Genomic DNA, 22447 nt, shown 5'->3' on the forward strand with positions numbered 1-22447 from the left:
CCATTTTGGAAGATAATCAACTCCATGAACCCACAAACCTACTGGGAGAATGTTTCCGCTCTTTGTTTCTGTTAGTTCTGTGATTTGCAACAGTAAGATTTGCTTTGAAAGCAGTGAATGCAAACTGGGTTCAACAGTTGTAAAAAGGACTAACTATTAAAATAATATTCCAAAAAGCAAATAAAAATAAATTTGTTTATTTTAATTGGGAAACTTTGAAGTAAAGAAAAAAAAACTCCCTCAGTGAATAAAACAATTTCCATATGAGGAGTTTAATTAGATGTAAAAGGTTTCTTAACTTCATATATTATCATCTGACATCAAGCTAACGAGGAGACTGCTGCAGACTAGAGCAAAGTTATTTTCCTCCTGGATCATCCACCTCAATGTCCGGAATATGGAAACCATTTCTCTGCAGAAAGAAGGGTGCTGGTGATGTTCCACCAGTGAAACATCCATATTTACAGTTCACTCATCAGGATGTGGGTGTGGCTGGTCTGTCCAACGACTCCGTCAGGAAGAGTGGTCGGAAAACATCAACCAAGAAAAACCTCGTCAAAAATTCCCCACCAGGGATCTGCAAGCTATGGCTCAGGAGCCACAGTGGCTCTTAAATAATGTTGTTAGATATATAATAAACGCCGGTTTCAGCGTGGTTTTTCAGCGACAATGAAAAATAGAAAAGAATTCTGTTATTAAAAATGTCAGAATTCCTACTTTTTTAATCGGAAAAAATATCAGACTAAAATGAGGTAAAACTCGAGCGTAATAAAAACAACAACAACACGGTACATACGTTGTGACGTATACAGCGGTACCTTTCCATTTACCTTACAGACTGTCAGTGAACGCACCAGGAGAAAAGACTGTTCAAGTGCTGTCGCCATGTAGAGAAGCATTTCGTCTGACTTGAATAGTAAAGCGACATCAACTCCAATCCATTGTATTTATTTCTAAGGGTGCAAACATCACTACGTTAAAAAAAACAAAATTAAAATTGGAAAACAATGTCAATATGGAAGAGTATTAGAGTGCTCTTGCTATACAAACTTATGATTATTGGGAGACCCGTTGTTATATCAGTCATGAAAAAGTGAATAATATCGTGTATATCCAGCAGGAAACACGCAGCGTTTAGACACACCTGGCGTCTGGCCGTTTGACGCCCGGTAGGTAGGAAGAGGCGGGACTTTCTGAGACAGTCTGTAGCTTCAACAATACACCCGGAAATAGCTCGGTGCGCAACAAAATACAAACGTCAAACTGTCTCAGTCACACGAACACGCCGCCAACACCAATCTATCAGAGCGAGATTTACAGTTTGGAGTCTCAAGTCGTAAACTGACTGCAGTACATTAATTGATGCCGGAGCGGATATCAGCAACAGCCTGCTTAGCAGAACCATAAGTAATGTTTATGGACAAGCTTTCAGCATGACAGGCTAAGCTGAACCTTTACCGCTCGTGTGTAGCGTTCACTGGGGAGCTGCAGCCTCCACAAAGGTGAGTGAAGGCCTCAGGAAGTGAAACGCTCGCGCTTGGAGCGTGAAGTTTTGTTTGTTCTTCACTGTGCTAGCTAATGGGATAGCTCACCACTAGCTAGCTGGCGTACCGCTTTAAAAGTATCTTATTGAGTAGAACTCCGCTCCTGTGGTCGTTCGCCTTGTTCACTTTATTACAGCAGGACACACAGGCGTTTCTCTCCAGAGAAGCTCTGCTTTCAGCGCCCGTGTCGCTGGACTGCACCGCTTAGAAGCGACGGTGACTTTAACTTCCACGTAGGCTGACGTTTCCTACCTGGAAGTTCCACACGAGAACCCATGAAATCTTCTCACACTATCAAAAAGTCAACAATGCACTTCTTATTCACTTTGATACACTTTGACGGGTTTATGCTTTTGCTGACTGATCTAAAGTAGGCGAAACAAAGTCTCCATCTACCATTATAACCTGTCGCTGATGTCTTTGATGCTTTTTGTGTCTGTGTTGTGAATTCTCATATTAATAGCACGGAGCCCTTCCCGGAAAAATGTTTTCTTTTGTGTTCCCTCGCAATATGCTTGCTGCAACATTTGCTGGTCTATTTTGTATACAGTCACGAATGTCAATATAAAATTTCAAATATATGCACATTTAAAGAGCCTCAGTGAAAACCTGTTTATTCTGAACTCTTTGGTGCAAAAAATTGATTGATTTTTTTAAATTTATTTATATACTGCGTGTTTGTGCCTGTTTGTATAAGGCTGAGATGGACCTGCTCGATAATGGCCCTTTAAACCATTCAGACGATGAACACAAAAGAGACAATCAAAACGGACTTTTTACCCTGCCATAATAGCTCAGATATAGCTTGGATGTGTTTTTTCTTCTTTACTACTTATGGAAAGTTTCTGTTTTTAATCATAGGTTTGTGGTGCATTTCTATCCTACAGAAAAAGACATAGAACTTCAGATATTTCACCAGATATTAAGATACATGGAAAAGCCTCATGAAAATCTTATAGCAGAAAGTATGATGAAGAAAGGCTTACAGTATTCAATGATGCCACATGATTAGGACATTATTGTGAGAAAACGGAAAACTTGTTGCGGGGTAACACAGAAGTTTTACGAGGTAATCCAAAAGGGGGCAAAAAATTCCCCATTGCCTATAGAGTGCTCCACACAATAAGTAGGGGTGTCTGATATTGACCCTATATATCAGCATGAATTATTCATACTTGTATTACTTACTTTATAGTGTGCAATGTCGGAATGTCTTGATGAAGTAATATTACTCAGAAAACAATAGTCAACAACAATATGGGGAAAAACTCAAGTACTCATTTCTTGTTAACCACTGAGCCTGCCTGCCGGATGCAAGCGCTGCTGGATAGAAATGTTGGGGAAGACTAAATGCTGGAGCAGAGTGATTCTATTAGTGTTCTTGTATATATATTTTTAGTTCCTGGCTGATAACCCCATACCCGTTTCTTGGGTCATAGCAGTTCAGGACTCCCCAAGAAAATAGCATGTAGTGGAACAATAATACTTTTTTGTTTTAGTAGTAAACTGATGGAAGGATATTTGAAATTGCACACACCTTAAGTAGTAGTAATACACCCATTTACATATACATGAGTTCATATACATGCACTCATGTATATGCACTCATGAGTGCATATATACATGACACATCTTATGTAAGATGTGTAAGATCTACACATCTTACATAAGATGTGTAGATGATAAACATACATGCACCTTTTATATTGTTTGCTTTTATTCTGGCAAAACAAAGTTTTATGCAAGTATGTAGAAGCATACGTACATACTTCTACAGCTAGGTAGAAGTAAGTTTTACCACATAACCCACTCCTAATAATAACGAGACTGCTAAAGTATTTGACAGACTCAACATCTGCTCCTCACCTCAGCCGTCCAATCACAGGAGCTTTTAGTGGGGATGCTACAAAAATCAATCTGCCAATAAAACATCCCTGATTTTCTTAATTTTGGGTCAGGCGACACTTCATGTGAAACCGGTCTTTGTTTACCTCTGCAAAGGCCAGAAAATCAGCCATTGTCCCGTTTTTTTTGCTGTGGTGTAAGAGACTGATAGACCCGCCCAGCATGTCACGTCTGTACGAGCGCGGTGAACAATCACCTCGCTGTTGCCAACTTAGATACTTTGTTGGTATATTTAGTGAATTTTCAGATCAAAACAATCAATGTGGGCCAGTACCACCAGGTTAGGCTTCTTAAAGGTTAGTGATCGGTAGAAAACTGCCATCGATGCACCCAACTTCTTTAGGGAGTGACTGACTTCTTCTTCTTCTGACTTTTACAACAGTTCAAAGTAACTTAACAAGACCAACAACAGCGTTGAAGTTTTATCTTCTGCGAAGACACATAAATGGCTAGTTAAAGTCTGCACGCACTTAGTTCTCCTCTTTATTGCAGAATTTAAATCGCTTCACTGGACTGGAAGCAAACATGCTAACCTTTCTTGAACACACATCGTAGTTGGTCTTTCATGCAGTCTTCCAGGTGTTCTTAATGCTTTTCGGAATAAACTGTTTTTAAACCTTATTTTCCAGGCCTATTTTCCGACTTGCGTTTTGGTTCCACAAGTTGCACCATGGCGATGTGGATTCAGGCCCAACAGCTTCAGGGCGACGCGTTGCATCAGATGCAGGCGCTGTACGGTCAACATTTTCCCATCGAGGTGCGGCACTACCTGGCCCAGTGGATTGAAAGCCAGCCTTGGTATGCAGCAAACCTGTGCTGGATTCTGTCTGAGTCTCTGTGATCTGATATAGATGTTACATAGTTTTGTTGAAATGTTTCTCTCTTTTTTTTGCAATCAATGTTGCTTTTTAGTGCTTTAGATCTAATAAAGCATTTGTTTCCTAGGGACTCTGTGGATTTGGATAGCCCAGGAGAAGAGGCTAAAGCCAAGCATCTGCTTGACAACCTGGTGGCAGAGTTGCAGAAAAAAGCCCAGATTCAGGGAGGAGAGGATGGCTTTCTTCTCAAGATCAAGCTGGGACATTTAGCCAGCCAGTTCAAGGTAGCTGTTGTTGGGTGTGTTGTTGGTTCATTCATTTTAACTGCGTGTGTTCTTTAGCTGTGCTACCTGCATCCATCAGCATATGTGCTGAGATCCTTACCTCACTTTCAGCGTAGGGGCAGGAGTCTGACAGTAAGCACAAAACTGGATTTTCAGGATTCCTCAGGAGGCTTTCTTCTGAGGTATTGCCTAGAGACATAAAGCAAGAAAAAGTACTGATCACACTGTGAGATAACATGTTCATTTGGTAATGAAGGGAAAATAACCTTGTACATGACTTCAAAGGTTACGTCACAAACACTTTTAGTGTAAATTTTATTAGCTTGGTCAGTGTACTGAGCTACAGTATTGGTGGGTGTCTACATAGTTTATTTAAAGTAGCTTGTCAAATCTGGCATGTAAAAATGGATAAGAGTTCACCAGGGTCACCAATTCATAGCTCTACAAAAGAAGTTAAAATTAAATATTTAACTTAGAAATTATGAAAAATTATTTTTATTTTTAATAACTTTAAATAAAATATCAGGGGCTACTTAAGGAAAAAGCTCTTGAGCTATTTTTTCCAAGTCAGGCCTCTGTGTAAACTTCCTGGCACATACTCCTGATGAGAATTTGGATTCTTTGTCACGTGTGAAAATGTTTTCTTTGTGTGGAATGTTCAGATTGTAACAGGTTTAAAATTGATAACCCTTCCCAGATTGATGAGTAGCAACACTTGCTTCTCTACGGTCATTGCAGACATTTTTCCTTCTTGGCATTGTGTTGGCACATTCCTGTCTGTTCCAGTACAACAAACTTCAGAAATGCATGCATCAATAGGGATCCTCACATTGACATCAACAGCCCCCCAGGTGCCAGTGAACTGTAAATGTTGGTGCTGGATGGTGCTGTTGCATTGGTGCTGTTAAAGTGACATTAAATGCTGAGTTTTAACCACATGGATTCATCTTTTTTCCCTGCAGAGCACTTATGACCGCTGTCCTTTTGAATTGGTGCGCTGCATCAAGCACATCCTGCAGTCAGAGCAGAGGCTTGTTCAAGAAGCAACAAATGTAAGTTGTTTTGTTTTGGGGGGGTTTAATCATAAGCTGACATTTGTGAAAAAAATACTTCCCAGCCTGCAGCAGAGCAATAAAACTAGGAACAATAACACATTGTTGGTTGTACTTGTTGCCATCAGTATTGAAAGTACGTTTCTTCATGGTTCTGTGTGCAGGCGAGCTCTGGGGGCGGTGGGCAGGCCATGGACACGCTGTCCCAGCGACATCAACAGATCAACCAAGCTTTTGAAGAGCTGCGCCTAGCAACACAAGAGACGGAGAACGAGCTGAGGAAGCTGCAGCACAGCCAGGAATACTTCATCATCCAGTACCAGGAAAACCTGCGCATCCAGGGTGAGACTGCTCTTACAAAGGAAACTTGGTGAAATGAACTTCAATAATGAACATTTTCAAACCAGATATTTACTCTGACTTTCATTTCTTGTGTTTTTCCTGCCTAAGGGAAAAATCAGAACAACATACCCACTAAACCCTAGAGTTAGTGTTTTTATTGACATTTTCCTCAGACACCGTCTGATGCTCTTGTCTGGTCTTGCTATAACAAACATCCCCAAAGCATGACACATCCACCTCCATGCTTCATAGTTGGTATGAGGTTCTCATCCTGGATTCTGTGTTTAGTTTATGTCAAACATGTCCTCTGTTCTGTGTCCACATGATTGCATTTAGACTCACAACATGAGAAGTTCTGGTCTTTGTCTGCATTCTCTCTGGTGACCTTCATGTTTGTCTCAGACAGTAAAAGTTTCCTCTTTGCACAAAACCCAGGAAGATGAAACTTGTTCAGTCTCTTCTGATTGAACAAGCATGAACTTTCAACAGCAACCAGAAGTTTTGGCTTTGTGATGATTGTTTAGTGTTTTTGTCCCAGAAATGATTGTGATAAAGAATGATGTTGTTGTCTTTTAGCATTTTGAGGTCTGCTGTCAGATCTGGACATGGTGGTAGATGTTTAGCATGTCCTCCATTTGCAGACTACTTTCTGTTCAGTGGAATAACCGATTTTAATTTCATTTGAGAACTTTTCAAATCTTTTACCGGACTCAGGAGCTGCTACAATCTACTTCCTGACTGTCTCAATTGGTTTTTTGATCTCACCATTGCACCCACTTTCACTTTTGCACTTCACAGCTGATTAAACTTTAGCTTAATCAACTTTAATAACATAAAGCTACATAATTTTCAAAGTTTAATCAGTAGTAATTTTATTACAAATTTATGTCAGATCATAATTTCTTGGTTAACATCAAGTTGTCATAACAAAGACATTTTGAATAATGTCAATTCTGTATTAAGTATCATGATTTTTTCCAAATGACACTTTATGACAACAGTCTTAAATATTCATGAAGACTTACTCATGTTCATGACGGTTATGTCATGTTTATGACTGTGTCATGACAGTCTTATTCACAACCCGTCAAATGTCTGCAACATTTAAAAATTAAATGTAGTACAATTAATTATGAAGTCTCTGAAAAAAAAGTGTCTTTCAAAGAAGGACTAAGTGAGACCAAAACACCAGATAGAGACGTCTGTCATCCAGATTTTGGTGGAAAGAGAAAAACCTATAAATCATGCACATGGAAATTATTGAGCTTGTTTTCATCCATCAGGAGATTAACTGCTTTAATGCATGAAATCAGTTAATCGCAAATGGAGAGCAAACATCGCTTTCATAATCAAAACTATTTCAATTTAGTACGCAGCCTTTGTGTCTTGCAATGCATGAAATGGCCCATATAGGCTTTACTGCAGTGTCCAGCTGGTTTAGTGTCACCAGAGCATTGTCATGGTCTTTTCTCTGAGGTACGAACCAAGTTGTGTTTCTAACATTCTGCATGCTGTCTGCCCTTCCCTGTTCCAGCCCAGCTGAGCAGCTTGTCTTCAGTCCCGCCAGCAGAGCGAACACAGCGGGAAGCCACCCTGCAGAGCAAAAGGGCCACTGTGGAGGCCTGGCTTGCCAGAGAGGCCAGCACACTACAGAAATACAGGCTTGTATGAAAACACACTACTTATTATTAGTCTTATGTTCCTCATGCTTATCAGTGTTTTTCAAAACAGAGTTGGTATTTGTGTTTGCACAAAAAGTGTCAGTAGTCTGATGGGGTGTAGGTAAAGCCTTGTGACTTGCCAGGCTTCTCATACATGCTGGGTGTTGTCTTTTATCTCAGTTTCCTACAATATCCGTCAGAGCTCACTGTGAGCACTAGATTCTTAAAAAGGAGATAGAAATGAGGCGGCTTTACTCAGACCTTCTGGCTGTTGCAGACGTTCAAAGTGAGCTGCTCTAAGGAAACTACAAGACATAATAAACAATAAAATGAGCCATAGATTTTAATTTATTAAGATTCTCAGTTTTGCAATGTTTACTTTCTCAGGAGATCTTTGCAAGTTCTGCTAACTGGATTTAGAGCTTTGCTTTGGTTTTGAAATAATTCCTGGAAATCTTTTCCAACCATTCCTGAAAAGCTCTTATAGTTTTCCACAGCCGGTCGACGTGTCTGTGCATGTTGTTGGACTGTGACTGTGGATGAGACGGAGGATGTGTTCAAACGTGACATTTTCATTGGACCAGAGTTTGTTTGCTGTGAGCTTATGAAGTCAGGTTTACACACAGATGATTCTCTGCTGGTAGGACCTGGCAGATCAGCACCAGAAGACTCTGGGTTTACTGAGGAAACAGCAGACTCTGATCCTGGACGAGGAACTCATTCAGTGGAAGAGGAGACAGCAGCTGGCTGGCAACGGGGGTCCTCATGAGGGGGGACTGGACGTTCTGCAGTCCTGGTAAAACCTGGACAGATCCCTCAAACTTTTTCTTTTTTTTCTTATTTTTTTGCAATTATTTGCATTTTTGTGCTCCTGATTAATTGTTAATTTATTGTACATTTGCAGCAAAAATGGTCAAAAACTTTGCTGTAAAGTGATTCTAACTCCCACCTCCAAGTGGCAGCATTTATCACTAAATTCTTGCAAATATTTCTGAAGTACCACCACATAATCAGTGATTTTGATTGCAAAAAACAACCACGAAATTCTAGAGGGACACGTTCCTATTCTCCTATTGTATAAAAAGTTAGCATGTTATATACATTCATTTTATTTTGTGAATACACCTTTGTGAGGCATTTTTCCTTCTTGTAAAGGTGCGAGAAGCTGGCGGACTTGATTTGGCAGAACCGACAGCAGATTCGGCGCTGTGAGCATCTTACCCAGCAGCTCCCTTTGCCTGGTTCAATAGAAGAGCTGCTCACCAAACTCAACGCTGACATTACTGATATCATCTCTGCCCTGGTCACAAGGTAAAACTCAGCCACTTATTTTTCCATATTGAACACTTAAAGCCATGTAGGGACTTTCAACAAATCTCATTTATATGCACAGTGTGTATTTGAATCAATCAGATTTTGTCCTGGAAATCTTTCCCAAGCAGTCCGAAGAAGATCAAATTGTTTTCCACAACTGAGCGGAGCGACGTGTTGGTGCATGTCATTCATACAGGCGACATGCACCTATATACGGAATGTTAAACTGGATGTTAGGAATATTAACATTATATTGGTATATTGTTTTATATTTTGGGGATTTAACAAGATATTTACATATCTTTCTAAATAAGAGTTCAGTTTTATTAGTTTTGCCCTAATTAAGAAAGTTAAAATGTTGTCTTATTGGAATTAATTGTACTTTTGCATTTTACCACAAAGAACCAATTCTTTAAATAAAAAAAGATACTGCTGCCTTTTTTAGACTTCATATGGTGACAACTCTACTACAAATTATTTCACTTTCTTTTTTGTCCACATTTAATTTTTCTTCTAATGCAGTGAATAATCTCTCATTGATGTTCTCTTAATCCATACTCTGATGTTCATCAGTCAGCTGTACACTGCTGATCAAGATGTTACTGTGTTTCTAATTTTCAGCACCTTCATCATTGAAAAGCAGCCGCCCCAGGTGTTAAAGACCCAGACAAAGTTCGCAGCTACAGTCCGTCTTCTTGTTGGGGGGAAGCTCAACGTCCACATGAACCCACCGCAGGTCAAGGCCGTCATTGTTAGCGAGCAGCAAGCCAAAGCTTTGTTGAAGAATGAAAGCACACACAGGTGAGGAGCTTAGCCGGATGGAAACTTGTCTCATTCAAAACTTCCACCAGACATTTTATTGGATAAGAAAAGTAAAATATTTCAGATTTTTAAAAATAAAACATTACAGCTTTAATTGTGGTTATTATAGATGTACAGTAATTGATACATTTCATGAGTTGAGACAAATAGCTGCCCTGGTCAAGACTGCTTTGGTCTCCTCCAGTGCATCATAAGCCTGGCAGGCAACCAGGCTTCAATTGTTACTTTATTTACTTTAAGTTTTTTTTATTCAGCAGTAACAGTGATTGCAAAGATTGCTAAGACAGGTTAGAGAGTTTCATAGGTGAAATATTTTACAGTTTCATAGTGACAACATAGTATAGTCAGTATGTCAACACAGACTTTTTTATTCACCTGAACTCTGGAACCACTGCCTGTCTCTAGCACTCTACATACTAACAACTTCAGAAAATAAAATGACAAGTCACAGAAAAAAGAATTTAAAAAAATGTAGACACTCTAATGAAGATGAAGCGCAAAAAATGTATATTTATTGTATTTTTTTTATGTTTGCCCTTTTAAACGTTATAGTTTTTGGTAATGTATCATTAATAATGTCTTCCAATAACACATAATTACCTAGTGATGTTTTCAACTTTAAACATTTTGAGCTCAGCCATGATGCATGACTGCGCCCTCCCACCCACCGGTCTAGAAGGTTTCTGGGGGAAACTCTCCCTTGAGTATGAGCTGAAATGAGATCTTATACGTTTCTCATCTTGACATAATTTTAAAGATCGTCATTATGTAAGATGTTTTATTGTTATACAGTTAGCTTGAATTATGTTTGGATTAATTTAATTAAGCTAGTTTTAGTCTAGCTTTTTTCTTAAAGGGACAGTATAGAGAATGTGTGTCTTTCCTCTCGACAGTGAAAGCAGTGGAGAAATCCTCAACAACAACTGTGTGATGGAGTACCACCAGGCCACTGGCACTCTGAGTGCACACTTCCGTAACATGGTAAACCAATTCACTGCACTCTGTCTGCCTTTTACAATTGTTTGCTCATAGAAACACTATCAATCAATAATCATAAGGGGTGCACCAATATAAGATTCTGTGCTGATATCGCTATCCAATATTAGTATTGCTTTAATGGCCAATAACCTGGATTTACTGATGTCACATTTATATAAAGCTCTGGAAAAACTTAAGAGCCCACTGCACTGAATCCCACTGGAAATCTCCTACGTATTGATTTCTGTATTCTTCCTGAGTTAAAACAATATTGTTGTTGTTTCTAAACGAATATGACATGTTTACTTTGCATTATTTGAGGTCCGAAAACACTGGATCTTTTTTTATTTTGACCATTTCTCATTTTCTGCTAATAAATACACATTTTTTGCTTGGAATTTCAGAGACATGTTGTCAGTAGATCATAAAATAAAAGAAAAATATTCATTTTACTCAAACATATGACTATAAAAAGTAAAATCAGAGAAACTGTTCATTTGAAGTGGTCTCTTCATGTTTACCAGAGCTGTATATATTTCCTTTCACGTTCAACTCCATAAAAAAACATACATTTATACTGTGCTTCAGTTAAACTCCCCACAATCCTACGCTGCTTTACTGTCACATGACCAAAGTGCCAACTTCATCACATCCACATCCAGACACACAAACGACAACAAGATGGAAATAAATAAAAGTTTTAATATCGGCCCAGTTTCCATATTGAACAGATACCGAAATGTGGAAAAAAATGACCAACATCGGCCAATGCCTTTGTTGATGTCGATCTATTGTGGATCCTTTATAATAAGTATTGATTTTCTAAATTTTGATTTAGGAATTTCATACATAATGTAAAACACAACGGCAGTGTACAGTTTGGATCATTTTGACAAAGTGATCCAGTCTGTATGTGTTTTTCATTTGTTTTGCTTTAAAGTTCAAAGGTCAGTGAATCCCAAAACCTAAGCCATTGTAGGGATTTGATTCCCTTTCTGTCTGTGTGGCAGCTTTTGGTTTTAAAAGTTACACATTTACCACTCTGCTTGTTGTGGTGAAGTGCTTTATTTCTAATATGTCACTTGTTTGTTCTTTCACAGTCACTGAAGCGAATTAAGCGTTCGGATCGTCGAGGTGCCGAGTCTGTGACAGAGGAAAAGTTTACAATTCTGTTTGAGTCCCAGTTCAGCATTGGAGGAAACGAGCTGGTGTTTCATGTCAAGGTCATTCACATGGAAGCCTTAAAATATTTCATTTATTTTTTACTATCAGAACCCTTAAAATAGTCCAGTAAAAGTACTGTTTTATGATTCTGTGCAAGCCTAACCCATCATAGCAATGCAATTCCGTTTTGTAATTGTGCAAATTCAAATAATTTCAGAATGCTTTTGTTTCCCTGTTGACTTTGATGTTTTATGTTTGACCTGCAGACTCTGTCTTTACCAGTCGTTGTGATTGTCCATGGCAGTCAGGACAACAACGCCACGGCAACAGTCCTGTGGGACAATGCCTTTGCTGAGCCGGTAAGATGCTGGTCCTCAAAAGTATGAATCTTTAATTACTTTTCCACAATATGTAAAGATTGTAAACATTATTCTTTACGTACAAAGAGTAATGTTTTTCCAGAGTAAATATCACTCTGGTAATGTTTAATGCAGCTTTTTATATTATGGTAATCATTGTAATTGTTTTAATTTGCCTCAGTGCCTTAGCTAGCCATACTTGTATTAACACTGTTCTTTCACCTCTCCTTCATTAGGGAAGAGTGCCATTCCTTGTCCCTGACAAAGTGCTGTGGACCCAGTTATGTGAAGCCCTTGATATGAAGTACAAGGCAGAAATGCACAGTGGGCGTGGCCTGACGGAGGATAACCTGGTCTTCCTGGCTCAGAAAGCATTTTCAAACAGCAGTAATAACCCTGAGGATTACCGTAACATGACTATTTCCTGGGCCCAGTTCAACCGGGTGAGGCCGGCTCATTTTCTCATTTAAGCTTTTCTCCAAGCAGGTGAATGTGGCTGTAAATACAAATAAAATGTCACATAAACCAAAGTTTCATTATTTGCAGTGTCTGAATGGGAAAACTTTAAATATTAACAGCTGCTTGTTGTTATAAACCTTCGCAGCAATTGGTGTAGCAGTTGATTGTTCTACTGTCAACTTCATTTGCTCTAATGAAGTTGATAGTAGAGCAAGTATATTTGAGCAGCATCTCAACTTGACTTTTCTAACGCTATGTTTTATTTGTTAAAGCTGTGCTAAATAATACTTAGGCATTTTCTATTAAGAAACAATGTGTTATGGAAGAACGTTTAAAAAAAATCACGTGATGATCTCGTAATGAGATGCGACGATCTCGTTGTAATGAGATGCGACGATCCCGTAATAAGATGCGAGGATCTCGTAATGAGATGCGCCGAGCTGGTTTTAATGAGATGCAACGAGCTGGCTTTAATGAGATGCGGTGATAGAGTTTTAATGAGATGCTTCGAGCTGGCTTTAATTAGATGCAACGATCTCGTTGTAATGAAATGCAATAATCTTGTTATAATGAGATGCGATAATACAGTTTTAGTGAGATGCGCCGATACAGTTTTAATGACATGCGACGAGCTGGATTTAATGAGATGCAACGATCTCGTAATGAGATGCGCCGAGCTGGATTTAATGAGATGCAACGATATGGTTTTGACACAATGCGCTGACATAGTTTTAATGAGATGCGACGAGCTGGTTTTAATGAGATGCGACAATATGGTTTAATGAAATGCGACGATATGGTTTTAATGAGATGTGACGATCTTGTAACGAGATTGCGTTATTTCGGGATGGACGTCGCCGATGGCGTTATTTCAAAATGGACGTCGGTGATCGCGTTCTTTTAAGATGGACGTCGGTGATCGCGTTTTTACGAGATAGATGCCGCCGATCTCGTTATTTGGAGATGGACGCCGCCGATCTCGTTATCTCAAGATGGAAGATGGCGTGCTCTTTATTTTGAGATGGACGACGACGTGCTCATTATTTCGAGACGTATGCCGCCAATCTCGTTATTTCGAGATGGACGATGCCGATAGTGTTGTTTCGAGATGGACGCTGCAGATCTCCTTATGTCGAGGTGGACGCCGCCGATGTCGTTATTTTGGATGACGGCGATCTCGTTATTTTGAGATGGACGACCGCGATCTCGTTATTTCGAGATGGACGGCGCCAATCTTGTTATTTCGAGATGGACGGCGCCAATCTTGTTACTTCGAGATGGACACCGCCATTCTCGTTATTTCGAGATAGACGACGGCGATCTCGTTATTTTGAGATGGATGACGCCAATCTTGTTATTTCAAGATGGACACCGCCATTCTCGTTATTTTGAGATGGACACTTCCGTTCTCGTTATTTTGAGATGGACGACGCCGTGCTCGTTATTTCGAGATGGATGACGCCGTGCTCGTTATTTCGAGATGTATGCCGCCGATCTCGTTATATCGAGATGTATGCCGCCGATCTCGTTATTTCGAGATGTATGCCGCCGTTCTTGTTATTTCGAGATGGAGGACGCCGTTCTTGTTATTTCGAGATGGAGGACGCCGTTCTCGTTATTTCGAGATGGACACCGCCGTTCTCGTTATTTCGAGATGGACACCGCCGATCGCGTTATTTCAAGATGGACGATGGCGATCTTGTTATTTCGAGATGGATGCCGACGATCACGTTATTTCGAGATGGACGCCGCCGATCGTGTTATTTCGAGATGGACGCCGCCGATCGTGTTATTTCGAGATGGACGCCGCCGATCTCGTTATTTCGAGATGTATGCCGCCGTTCTTGTTATTTCGAGATGGAGGACGCCGTTCTCGTTATTTCGAGATGGACACCGCCGTTCTCGTTATTTCGAGATGGACACCGCCGATCGCGTTATTTCGAGATGGACGCCGCCGATCGCGTTATTTCAAGATGGACGATGGCGATCTTGTTATTTCGAGATGGACGCCGCCGATCGCGTTATTTCAAGATGGACGATGGCGATCTTGTTATTTCGAGATGGATGCCGACGATCACGTTATTTCGAGATGGACGCCGCCGATCGTGTTATTTCGAGATGGACGCAGCCAAATTTATTTCGAGATGGACGACGGGGCTCTTGTGATTTCGAGATGTATGATGAACGTAATGATTGTAATGAGATAGTAGCTCATTGTAATGAGATCATTTATTTTATTTTTTTGAACAGTTGGAAACGGTCTTCCATGCTGAGTTGTTACAATCAGATCTGGTTTCAGATTTCAGGTCTTCTGGAAACAAACTGACAGATTTTTTTACGTGATTTAACAGGAAAACTTGCCTGGACGCAACTTTACTTTTTGGCAGTGGTTTGATGGTGTTGTAGAGCTGATGAAGAAATACCTGAAACCTCATTGGAATGATGGGTAATGAATTTTGTAGCTCTTTTCAAAAAAGCTGGGGGTTTTTATGTACATTTAAAATGGTGCATTATTAGTCTATTTTTTAACACTGTCTGCATTTATTGAATGTTTCACACTTTTTAATGTTTGACCCAGAAAACAGACAGCTTAGTTAATTCCCCCCCATGGATGTGATTTCAGAGCTATTCTTGGGTTTGTGAACAAGCAGCAGGCTCAGGACATGCTGCTGTCTAAACCCAACGGCACCTTCCTGCTGCGCTTCAGTGACTCTGAGATTGGAGGCATCACTATTGCCTGGGTGGCTGAAAATCCCAACAAACAAGGTAAAAAAAAATTAATCAGGTTGTATTGTGTTGGATGACATGGAAGTTGAATATTACAATATTCTTAATTGATGTAATAATGTTTGTCATTGATGTGAGACATGCATTACACTTTCCAACATAAGAAACCAGATGCCAGTAAATTATGACATAAACAATGGCTGAAATTATGTTTATGATGTTATGTAACAATTCTGTCACAGTACTGTTGGCTCCCATTTCGGAATTAAGAATCTGTTCGTGGATAGTGCTGAAGTTATTACTTCTGAAAACAATGCTCATTGATATTTGGATTGACTGATTGTATGAATGACCACACAAAAAAAATTTGATTTTATTAAAATATTGAAAATGAGCATCAAGATCTGCTGTGTGAATGTAGCCTTAGATTTTGCATCCCTTCCAACTGAAGGACAGCTAGTTCAGTTCAAAACACACCTGCAGTTTGGTTATTCTGTTTGAAAAAATACATGAGACAAGAAAATTTGCAAAAAACCCCATCAAAAACACATAATCCAAAATATATATTAACACTTCTTCCAATAACAGGGCTATATAGACTCTACAGAATAGTCAAGTTAAAAAGTTATCTGCATAAAACACTTAGCCAGGTAGCCCAGAGTTAACAGTGTAATGGCATACATAAGAGCCTAAAACAAAAACAGACCAATATTCAGGGACTAGAAGGAGAGTCTTTATAAATGTTAGATTTGAATAAGATTGATAACACAAACCACGGGCTATGGTTTTTAGTTCCCATCACCTGTCAAAAAATTGTCATCTTTAGGCACTGACCAGAAAATATCTTATTTTTTTTACAAAAACATATAGTGCGCTCAGTTCAGTCCAGTCATGAAGGCAGGTTCAAAGTCCATAACACAGATTCCAGTTTACTCCCAATTATCAGACAATGCAGTTAAGTTCAGTTTATTATTCAAATTGGTGAAAACATTTTCTATCCAAGGGAACTCAGTCATTTAATTTGCAACAGTTCATCATATTGAGCATTCATGTATCCACAGTCCAGAGAAGTCATGTTTAACAGGAAGAAAGTTCCAGCAAAAGCAGAACTTAGCTCAGTGTTGTCAGTCATGGGTGACTGGAGGTTTGAGAAGAGAGAACATGCACACTAAAACACAGAGATGAGAAAGTAAAGAGTTAATGACAGCAGTAATTCCTTCAGTGCCTGGAACAGCATCCTGTAAACACCTGGAATATTTTCTTACCAATTGGAAGGCTTTATACATCTTCCTATTGGTCTATTGGTGTGTATGGTGGTTTTGGGAGCTCCAGTCAGAAACCAATCTTTACTGAATCTAGCATTGTCATCTTTGATCTAATTGTGTAGGTGAAAGGCTGGTCTGGAATCTGCTGCCTTACACAACGAAGGACTTCTCCATTCGTTCCCTGGCTGATCGCATAAGTGACTTGAACCACCTTCTGTTTCTTTACCCTGACCGGGCAAAGGATGAGGTCTTTGCCAAGTACTACACCCCTCCACTCTGTATGTGTACCGACTGCTTAGTTTTTTTTTAAGTATATGCTGATGATTTAAAGGGTTTCATCAATATGACTGTAAGTGATGGTGTAAACCTAAAGGGGTTATTTATCTTCCAGCGAAACCAGTGGATGGATACGTTAAACCGCAAATCAAACAAGTTGTACCAGAGTAAGTTGATTCCATAATATGTCTGACAGTTATTGTCAGCAAGTATCAAACTTTTGTGTTAAATCCCAAAAGGCAATCCATAAAACTCAGATTGTAACAGTGCTGATCTTCTACGTTGTCTAATATTAAAATGCATGTCATGAACTAAACAGAAAAACCTCATGAAGTATCTAGAGAACAAGGACTAGATTATTTAAAACTAACTTTACAGTAAAATACTGTAAAACCACTGTACTTCAAAAACTTATAAATATAAATTCTCAGCCATTCTTGTAGTATTTTATACGTTTTCATTCTAAAAGGTCTGGAAATGTCGTTCCTCTTAAAAGATTGATATCTTTTTGTTGTTGCTTTTTCTTTCATACCTAAATGTTTCAGCGCATGTAGCAGCAGTGGACTGCATGGTGCTGTTAACTCTGCAGCCCTCCCTTATATATAGGATGATGGTGAAGGTACTGGCAGCAGGAGGTCAGCTGCTGCCCCTTCAAGGTCACTTCTAGAATACCAGAGCTATGTTTAACTTCTAGAGAGAGAATAAAACAGAGAACATAATGTTACCTGCTCTCAGGTTCCGTTAAGCCTGTGTATGATGTTTTGTTTTCTGTGATTGTTTAGACTTTCATATTGTGAAAAAGAATCTATGAGGTCAAATGCTCACGGCTCTGTTCAGTGTCTTACTCAGAGTTGGACATATTTGGGGTTTTGAAACTGAAACTGATTCACAGAGTCAATCTGTAAATCTTAATGTTGCAATTCTTCTGTTTTTATTTATTGTTCTTTTTACTGAAGACGTTTCCGTGTCTGGTAGATTCACCACCCCAAATCCTGAGCCCTCCACTGGAGTTGTATTCATGGAGCAGACAGCTTCGTCCTCTGGGAGCCATTCCAACAACTTTGGTGTCTACTCCTCCATGTAAATACACAGTTTGTTCTTCATTGCCTCGTCTGCTGTTTAGTGACACTTAGGTACAGTTTACAATCAAACCTGGAACAATTGGATTGCAGTACTCCTTTCCTGCATTTTGTATTCAAAATTATTTTGTCTTATGAAAGCAAATATTTTGTAAGTTTTGTACACCAAAGCAAAATTAAGCAATTTAATTTTTTATTGGTCCAAGTATGAGCCTTAAGAGGATTAGCATTCATTTATTTTTGATGCTCTCAGTATATGCATAACAGCAATAAAAATAAGAAAATGAATGATTTAAGGTTCTTGATACAATAAGGAGGCAACAACCAATTTTACTGAGCTTGTAAAATTATGAGACATTTTAGTTTGAGCTGCATCTTTAAAATGATATTCACAGTAGGCATACAAAATAGCATGCCTACATGCACTAGTAGGCATACAAAATAAAATTCACATAAAAAAATTGTGATATTGGGTATGGAGTCATATAAATATGTTAATATCATACATTGATGTGATTTTTGACTGCACTAAGGCCCTCCCCCTGGCTCTGATTGGTTGTTTCTGACAGACAGTGGTGCGTTTCTACAGTTGAACCACAGTGAGGAGGCAGATCATGTGTCTCATGCTGTCACGACACAGTTGAAGTAAAAAAAATATTTTCTTATTAAACTTACATAGTGCAGCTTTAGTAACCCAGTTTTTCATTTATTGGTCCGATCCAGTATGTTAAAGTGTTTACTTTCAGCCGAAAGTAAACACTTTAACAGTGTATTTAGTATTTTATACATCTTGCTAAAGCCTGGTTGGTTCTTGGATTCAACACATTGCAGAAAACATTTGTCCATCTAGATTCTAGATGCTTAAATGCATCAAGTTGCTGCCATGTATAATAAAGTGGCCAGTTATTGATGCTATAGATTTGGTCAGTAAACAGAATGATTCCTGTGCTCCATTAACCTCCTAACTTTAGTCTCTGTTGTGTGGCCAGTAGTGAGAACTTGCTGGATCCGGATGGAGACTTCAACCTGGAGGACACAATGGATGTTGCCCGTCATGTGGAGGAGTTGCTCCGCAGGCCCATGGCCAACCAATGGAGCAGTCAGCAGTCCTGAACCTGAAACGTGAAGCCGCTGCATACCTTTGTGTGTTTTTTATGTTTGGTTGTTTTTTTTGTCTTTTTAACACTCAACCCCCAAAATCCTGAAGGGCAATAATAGAGAAGCTTGATTGACACCTCGATCCACTTCACAGTTCAGTTTTAGCATTTAGTAATGTTTGTCCATATGAGGAGAATATAGAGCTATAGTTACAGGCTAATATCCTCTCAAGCTCACCAGAGTTTCTCTTGTCTGAATTTGCTTGGTGGTATTTTTCATAGAGGTGAGGCATGCAGATGTTTTCAGTAGAAGCTGTACAATAAGTTCATGTATAGCTGATGAACCTGCAAGAAATGAGGAAGCCTTTTTAACTGGGGAGAAAAAAGCTTGTCCAGAAATGATTGTATAGTTATCTGTGAATAAGTACTAAAATATTCATCTATTTTCTATTTGCAATAAAAATATGTCATTATATATTTTCTAAAAACTTGAAAGAGAGAAAAACTTTGATACTATGTAACTTCTTGCTAAACACCAGGAACCTTCAACACAAACGGTACTCACAGACATGTCACTTATATCTTAAATGTAAGTTCAACTTTTTTTAAAGGTTTTATTGGTGTTGGTGCCCTTTATTTGAAAGTAGTTGGACTGAAAAGAGTGTAATGAGAGAGGGGGAAGACATGCGGCAAATGTCGCCTGGCTGGGAATCGAACCTGCAGCTATTGCCACGAGGATCATGGCCTCAACAGGCGGGTCGTGTTTTGCCTGTGCGCCACCACAGCGCCACAATAATTTCAACTTCACAGAAAGTGTCAACCATCAAACCAGCTGCAGTTTTTTGTTCATCCATCTCTGACTTCAACTTTATGGCTGATTCAAATCAGTGATGAATCAGTTTGGTCCAAATAGATTAGAATGGTTGTTGAATCTAATTTATCTTTTTCTAACCCTTCAGAAGAGAAACCTGTTTGTATGAAATATGAGGTGGCGTCAATATTAACAAACATAAAAGGAAACGTGTGTTTTATTTTATCCTTTTCAATATCTAATCCAACTAACGGCTCCAAACGAGAATCATCATCAGAATGAGCTGCCTGGCGTTGGCAGAGAGAGTTTGACTGGTTTTTCTTTGGTGGAACCAACAAACTGAGCTCTGCAGGTCGACACTGATGAGTCTTTCTGACAAATGTATCTCCATGTTGAGGGAAACAAACAGGCTTTCCAACAAACACACAGCCAAGAGGCATTGCTACAACAAAGACATAATTGATCAAACATGTTTCCTTAATTTTGTGCCTTTAATAAAAACATAATAATCCTGGAATATCAGGTTTCCAGGATTATTATGTGAAACACTGCCCCCCTCTGCCTCAAACAGGTGCTGCAATGTGTAGGAAAGCAGAGACTTCCACTTGCAACAAGCCAAACGCTTAAATACGAAAATATTTGACCAGTGCATTCACACAGCTTAGATGATTCTCTATGCTGTCCTCTGGAAGTGTAGGGCTTGACATAGGAGCCCTTTTCTACGAATGAATTCTGAATGCATGTTTTGCACCAGAGCTGATGAGATTGGAACAGACAGCTCTCATCCCATTGCTTTGTTTTCAGCCCCAGCTGTGTTTTTGCAGCTCCAACACAACAAAGGGATAATAAGATCAGCTAATATGAAAGGAGACCCAAGCAGAGGAGAGTGTCTGTGCAGAAATGCTCTGCCATAGTTGTAGGTTCTAGGGACAGAGAACTTCAGTGTCTTTACCACTCAACACACTTGTGTGTTTCATGCACATTTGTGTGAACTGTATCACTTTAAATCATCTGCAGGTCCTGGTTGTAGTTCTGACTATGAGCCGAACTAATTAGTTGCTAAATAACACAAACTGTGTCAAGTAGCTGCTTCTAGGTTTCCTGAAGAATATAATACACAAAGATGACATTTCTAGAGATCTTTTTGTTTCCTTCCTCAGAAGTTACATTGTCTAACTTTGTGTTAAAATTGAATTGAATTGAATGTCTTGAGATGTATTTTTCCCTGAAATGCATTTGTTCCACCATACTGCCTTGCATCATGTTGACTTGAGGTGTTGAAACATGTTAAATTAGATTTTACTGTCAAGCTGTCGTTTTCACTTTGAGTTCGAAATTCATCTACTGTTTTTAATTTCTTATAGAGCTGTTTAATGCAACACAAAGCAGACAGCTGGGTGTCACACTAGAATGAAGCAGAGTTTAATCCTAAAACCTTCGTCTTAAACATCTACATTTACACCAACTAATGTGTCCTAACAAGGTGAAATAAAGTCTTAATGTGCCTTTTACGTGTTGGAGATGGCAGACTTGTAAAAACATTTCCTGTGCACAAACATGCTGTAACAGAAAATTCATAAGAGGCAAAATAGTTGGAATATTAATAAAACTCTTAAATAGAAAATAGTTGTTTAGGGTTATTATGACAAAGGGTAATTAAATTCTCATTTTTAAAACTTTAACTGGAGGAGGAAGTCTGTAATAACAATGGCTGGACTTATAAATCAACCTGGAGTTCCTTAATGTTGGGAGATTGATCAATACTTGCATGATCTTATCCACTGATCTGACCCACCTCTGCAATAGTCTGAAAATCAGCCACTGGCCTTTTCTGCTCTGATGTCAGAGCTAAGTTCCAGCCCCGCCCACCAGGTCATTTCTGCACATGCTCAGTTCGCAGTCGTCGCTCCACTTTCCAACATTTTTAGCAACTTCTTAGACAAATGTCAAAATCAGCAGGTCAGGTGATCAGTGACCGGCCCGAAACTACAATAGGTGCACCTCTGATTACAACAAAATTAGCCTGCCGCACTTTTGATAATGTGGAGTGAGACCACACCCTGCTGGTTGTGTGTACTGTACAGCCTCACATTTTACCTCAAGAGATAAGAGAAGGTGTCACCGATTAGAAGAAATAAGTAGTCACAGTCGGTTAATGAATAACATCATAAAAAAAGTTCTCGTGAAATCCTTATGCTAGCTTTAAACCCTGGAGAAATTAGCTCTACTTTGCAGTAAATAATCTCAGTCCTTCAAGTCGAGTTCTGCAGATTTCCCTAACTGTGTCTGAACAGAACTATTACTGTTCCTCTATCAGCTTAAATTCCACATTTGTTTTCTACCATGTGAAACATAAGAAAACTTATGTTTAAACATAAACTGTTTTGAAAGAGTTTTCCTTAACGTGTCTGATACATTTTAGGTACTTTTGTTTTGACCCTGATCTACATCTGATGTTTACCTTTTAATACATCTAGCAGATTGATACTC

General features: G+C 39.2%; 1 protein-coding gene across 4 annotated transcripts in view; it reads left to right on the plus strand.

Annotated features, from left to right (window-relative positions):
• The first annotated feature begins 1209 nt into the window (after positions 1–1209).
• The window catches only part of LOC129352275 (signal transducer and activator of transcription 5B-like), a 21430-nt gene continuing 192 nt past the window's right edge, over positions 1210–22447 (plus strand). Inside the window, exons 1-20 of one of the 4 annotated variants that reach the window (XM_055021188.1) lie at positions 1210–1502; positions 4079–4247; positions 4395–4551; positions 5514–5603; positions 5768–5945; positions 7480–7610; positions 8251–8402; positions 8762–8917; positions 9542–9721; positions 10636–10723; positions 11821–11943; positions 12151–12243; positions 12480–12686; positions 15054–15148; positions 15326–15468; positions 16817–16972; positions 17086–17137; positions 17946–18050; positions 18619–18694; positions 19039–19133. In XM_055021188.1, the coding sequence (XP_054877163.1) occupies positions 4120–4247; positions 4395–4551; positions 5514–5603; positions 5768–5945; positions 7480–7610; positions 8251–8402; positions 8762–8917; positions 9542–9721; positions 10636–10723; positions 11821–11943; positions 12151–12243; positions 12480–12686; positions 15054–15148; positions 15326–15468; positions 16817–16972; positions 17086–17137; positions 17946–18050; positions 18619–18652 (2268 nt within the window). In that variant the 5' untranslated portion in view covers positions 1210–1502; positions 4079–4119 and the 3' untranslated portion in view covers positions 18653–18694; positions 19039–19133. Of the gene's footprint in view, positions 1503–4078; positions 4248–4394; positions 4552–5513; positions 5604–5767; positions 5946–7479; positions 7611–8250; positions 8403–8761; positions 8918–9541; positions 9722–10635; positions 10724–11820; positions 11944–12150; positions 12244–12479; positions 12687–15053; positions 15149–15325; positions 15469–16816; positions 16973–17085; positions 17138–17945; positions 18051–18618; positions 18695–19038 lie in introns of all 4 variants that reach the window. The other 3 variants (XM_055021189.1, XM_055021186.1, XM_055021187.1) reach the window with 3 other exon arrangements.

The sequence above is a fragment of the Poeciliopsis prolifica genome, unplaced genomic scaffold (genome assembly GCF_027474105.1).
Source record: "Poeciliopsis prolifica strain line A6 unplaced genomic scaffold, Auburn_PproV2 SCAFFOLD074, whole genome shotgun sequence".
Classification (NCBI taxonomy): domain Eukaryota; kingdom Metazoa; phylum Chordata; class Actinopteri; order Cyprinodontiformes; family Poeciliidae; genus Poeciliopsis; species Poeciliopsis prolifica.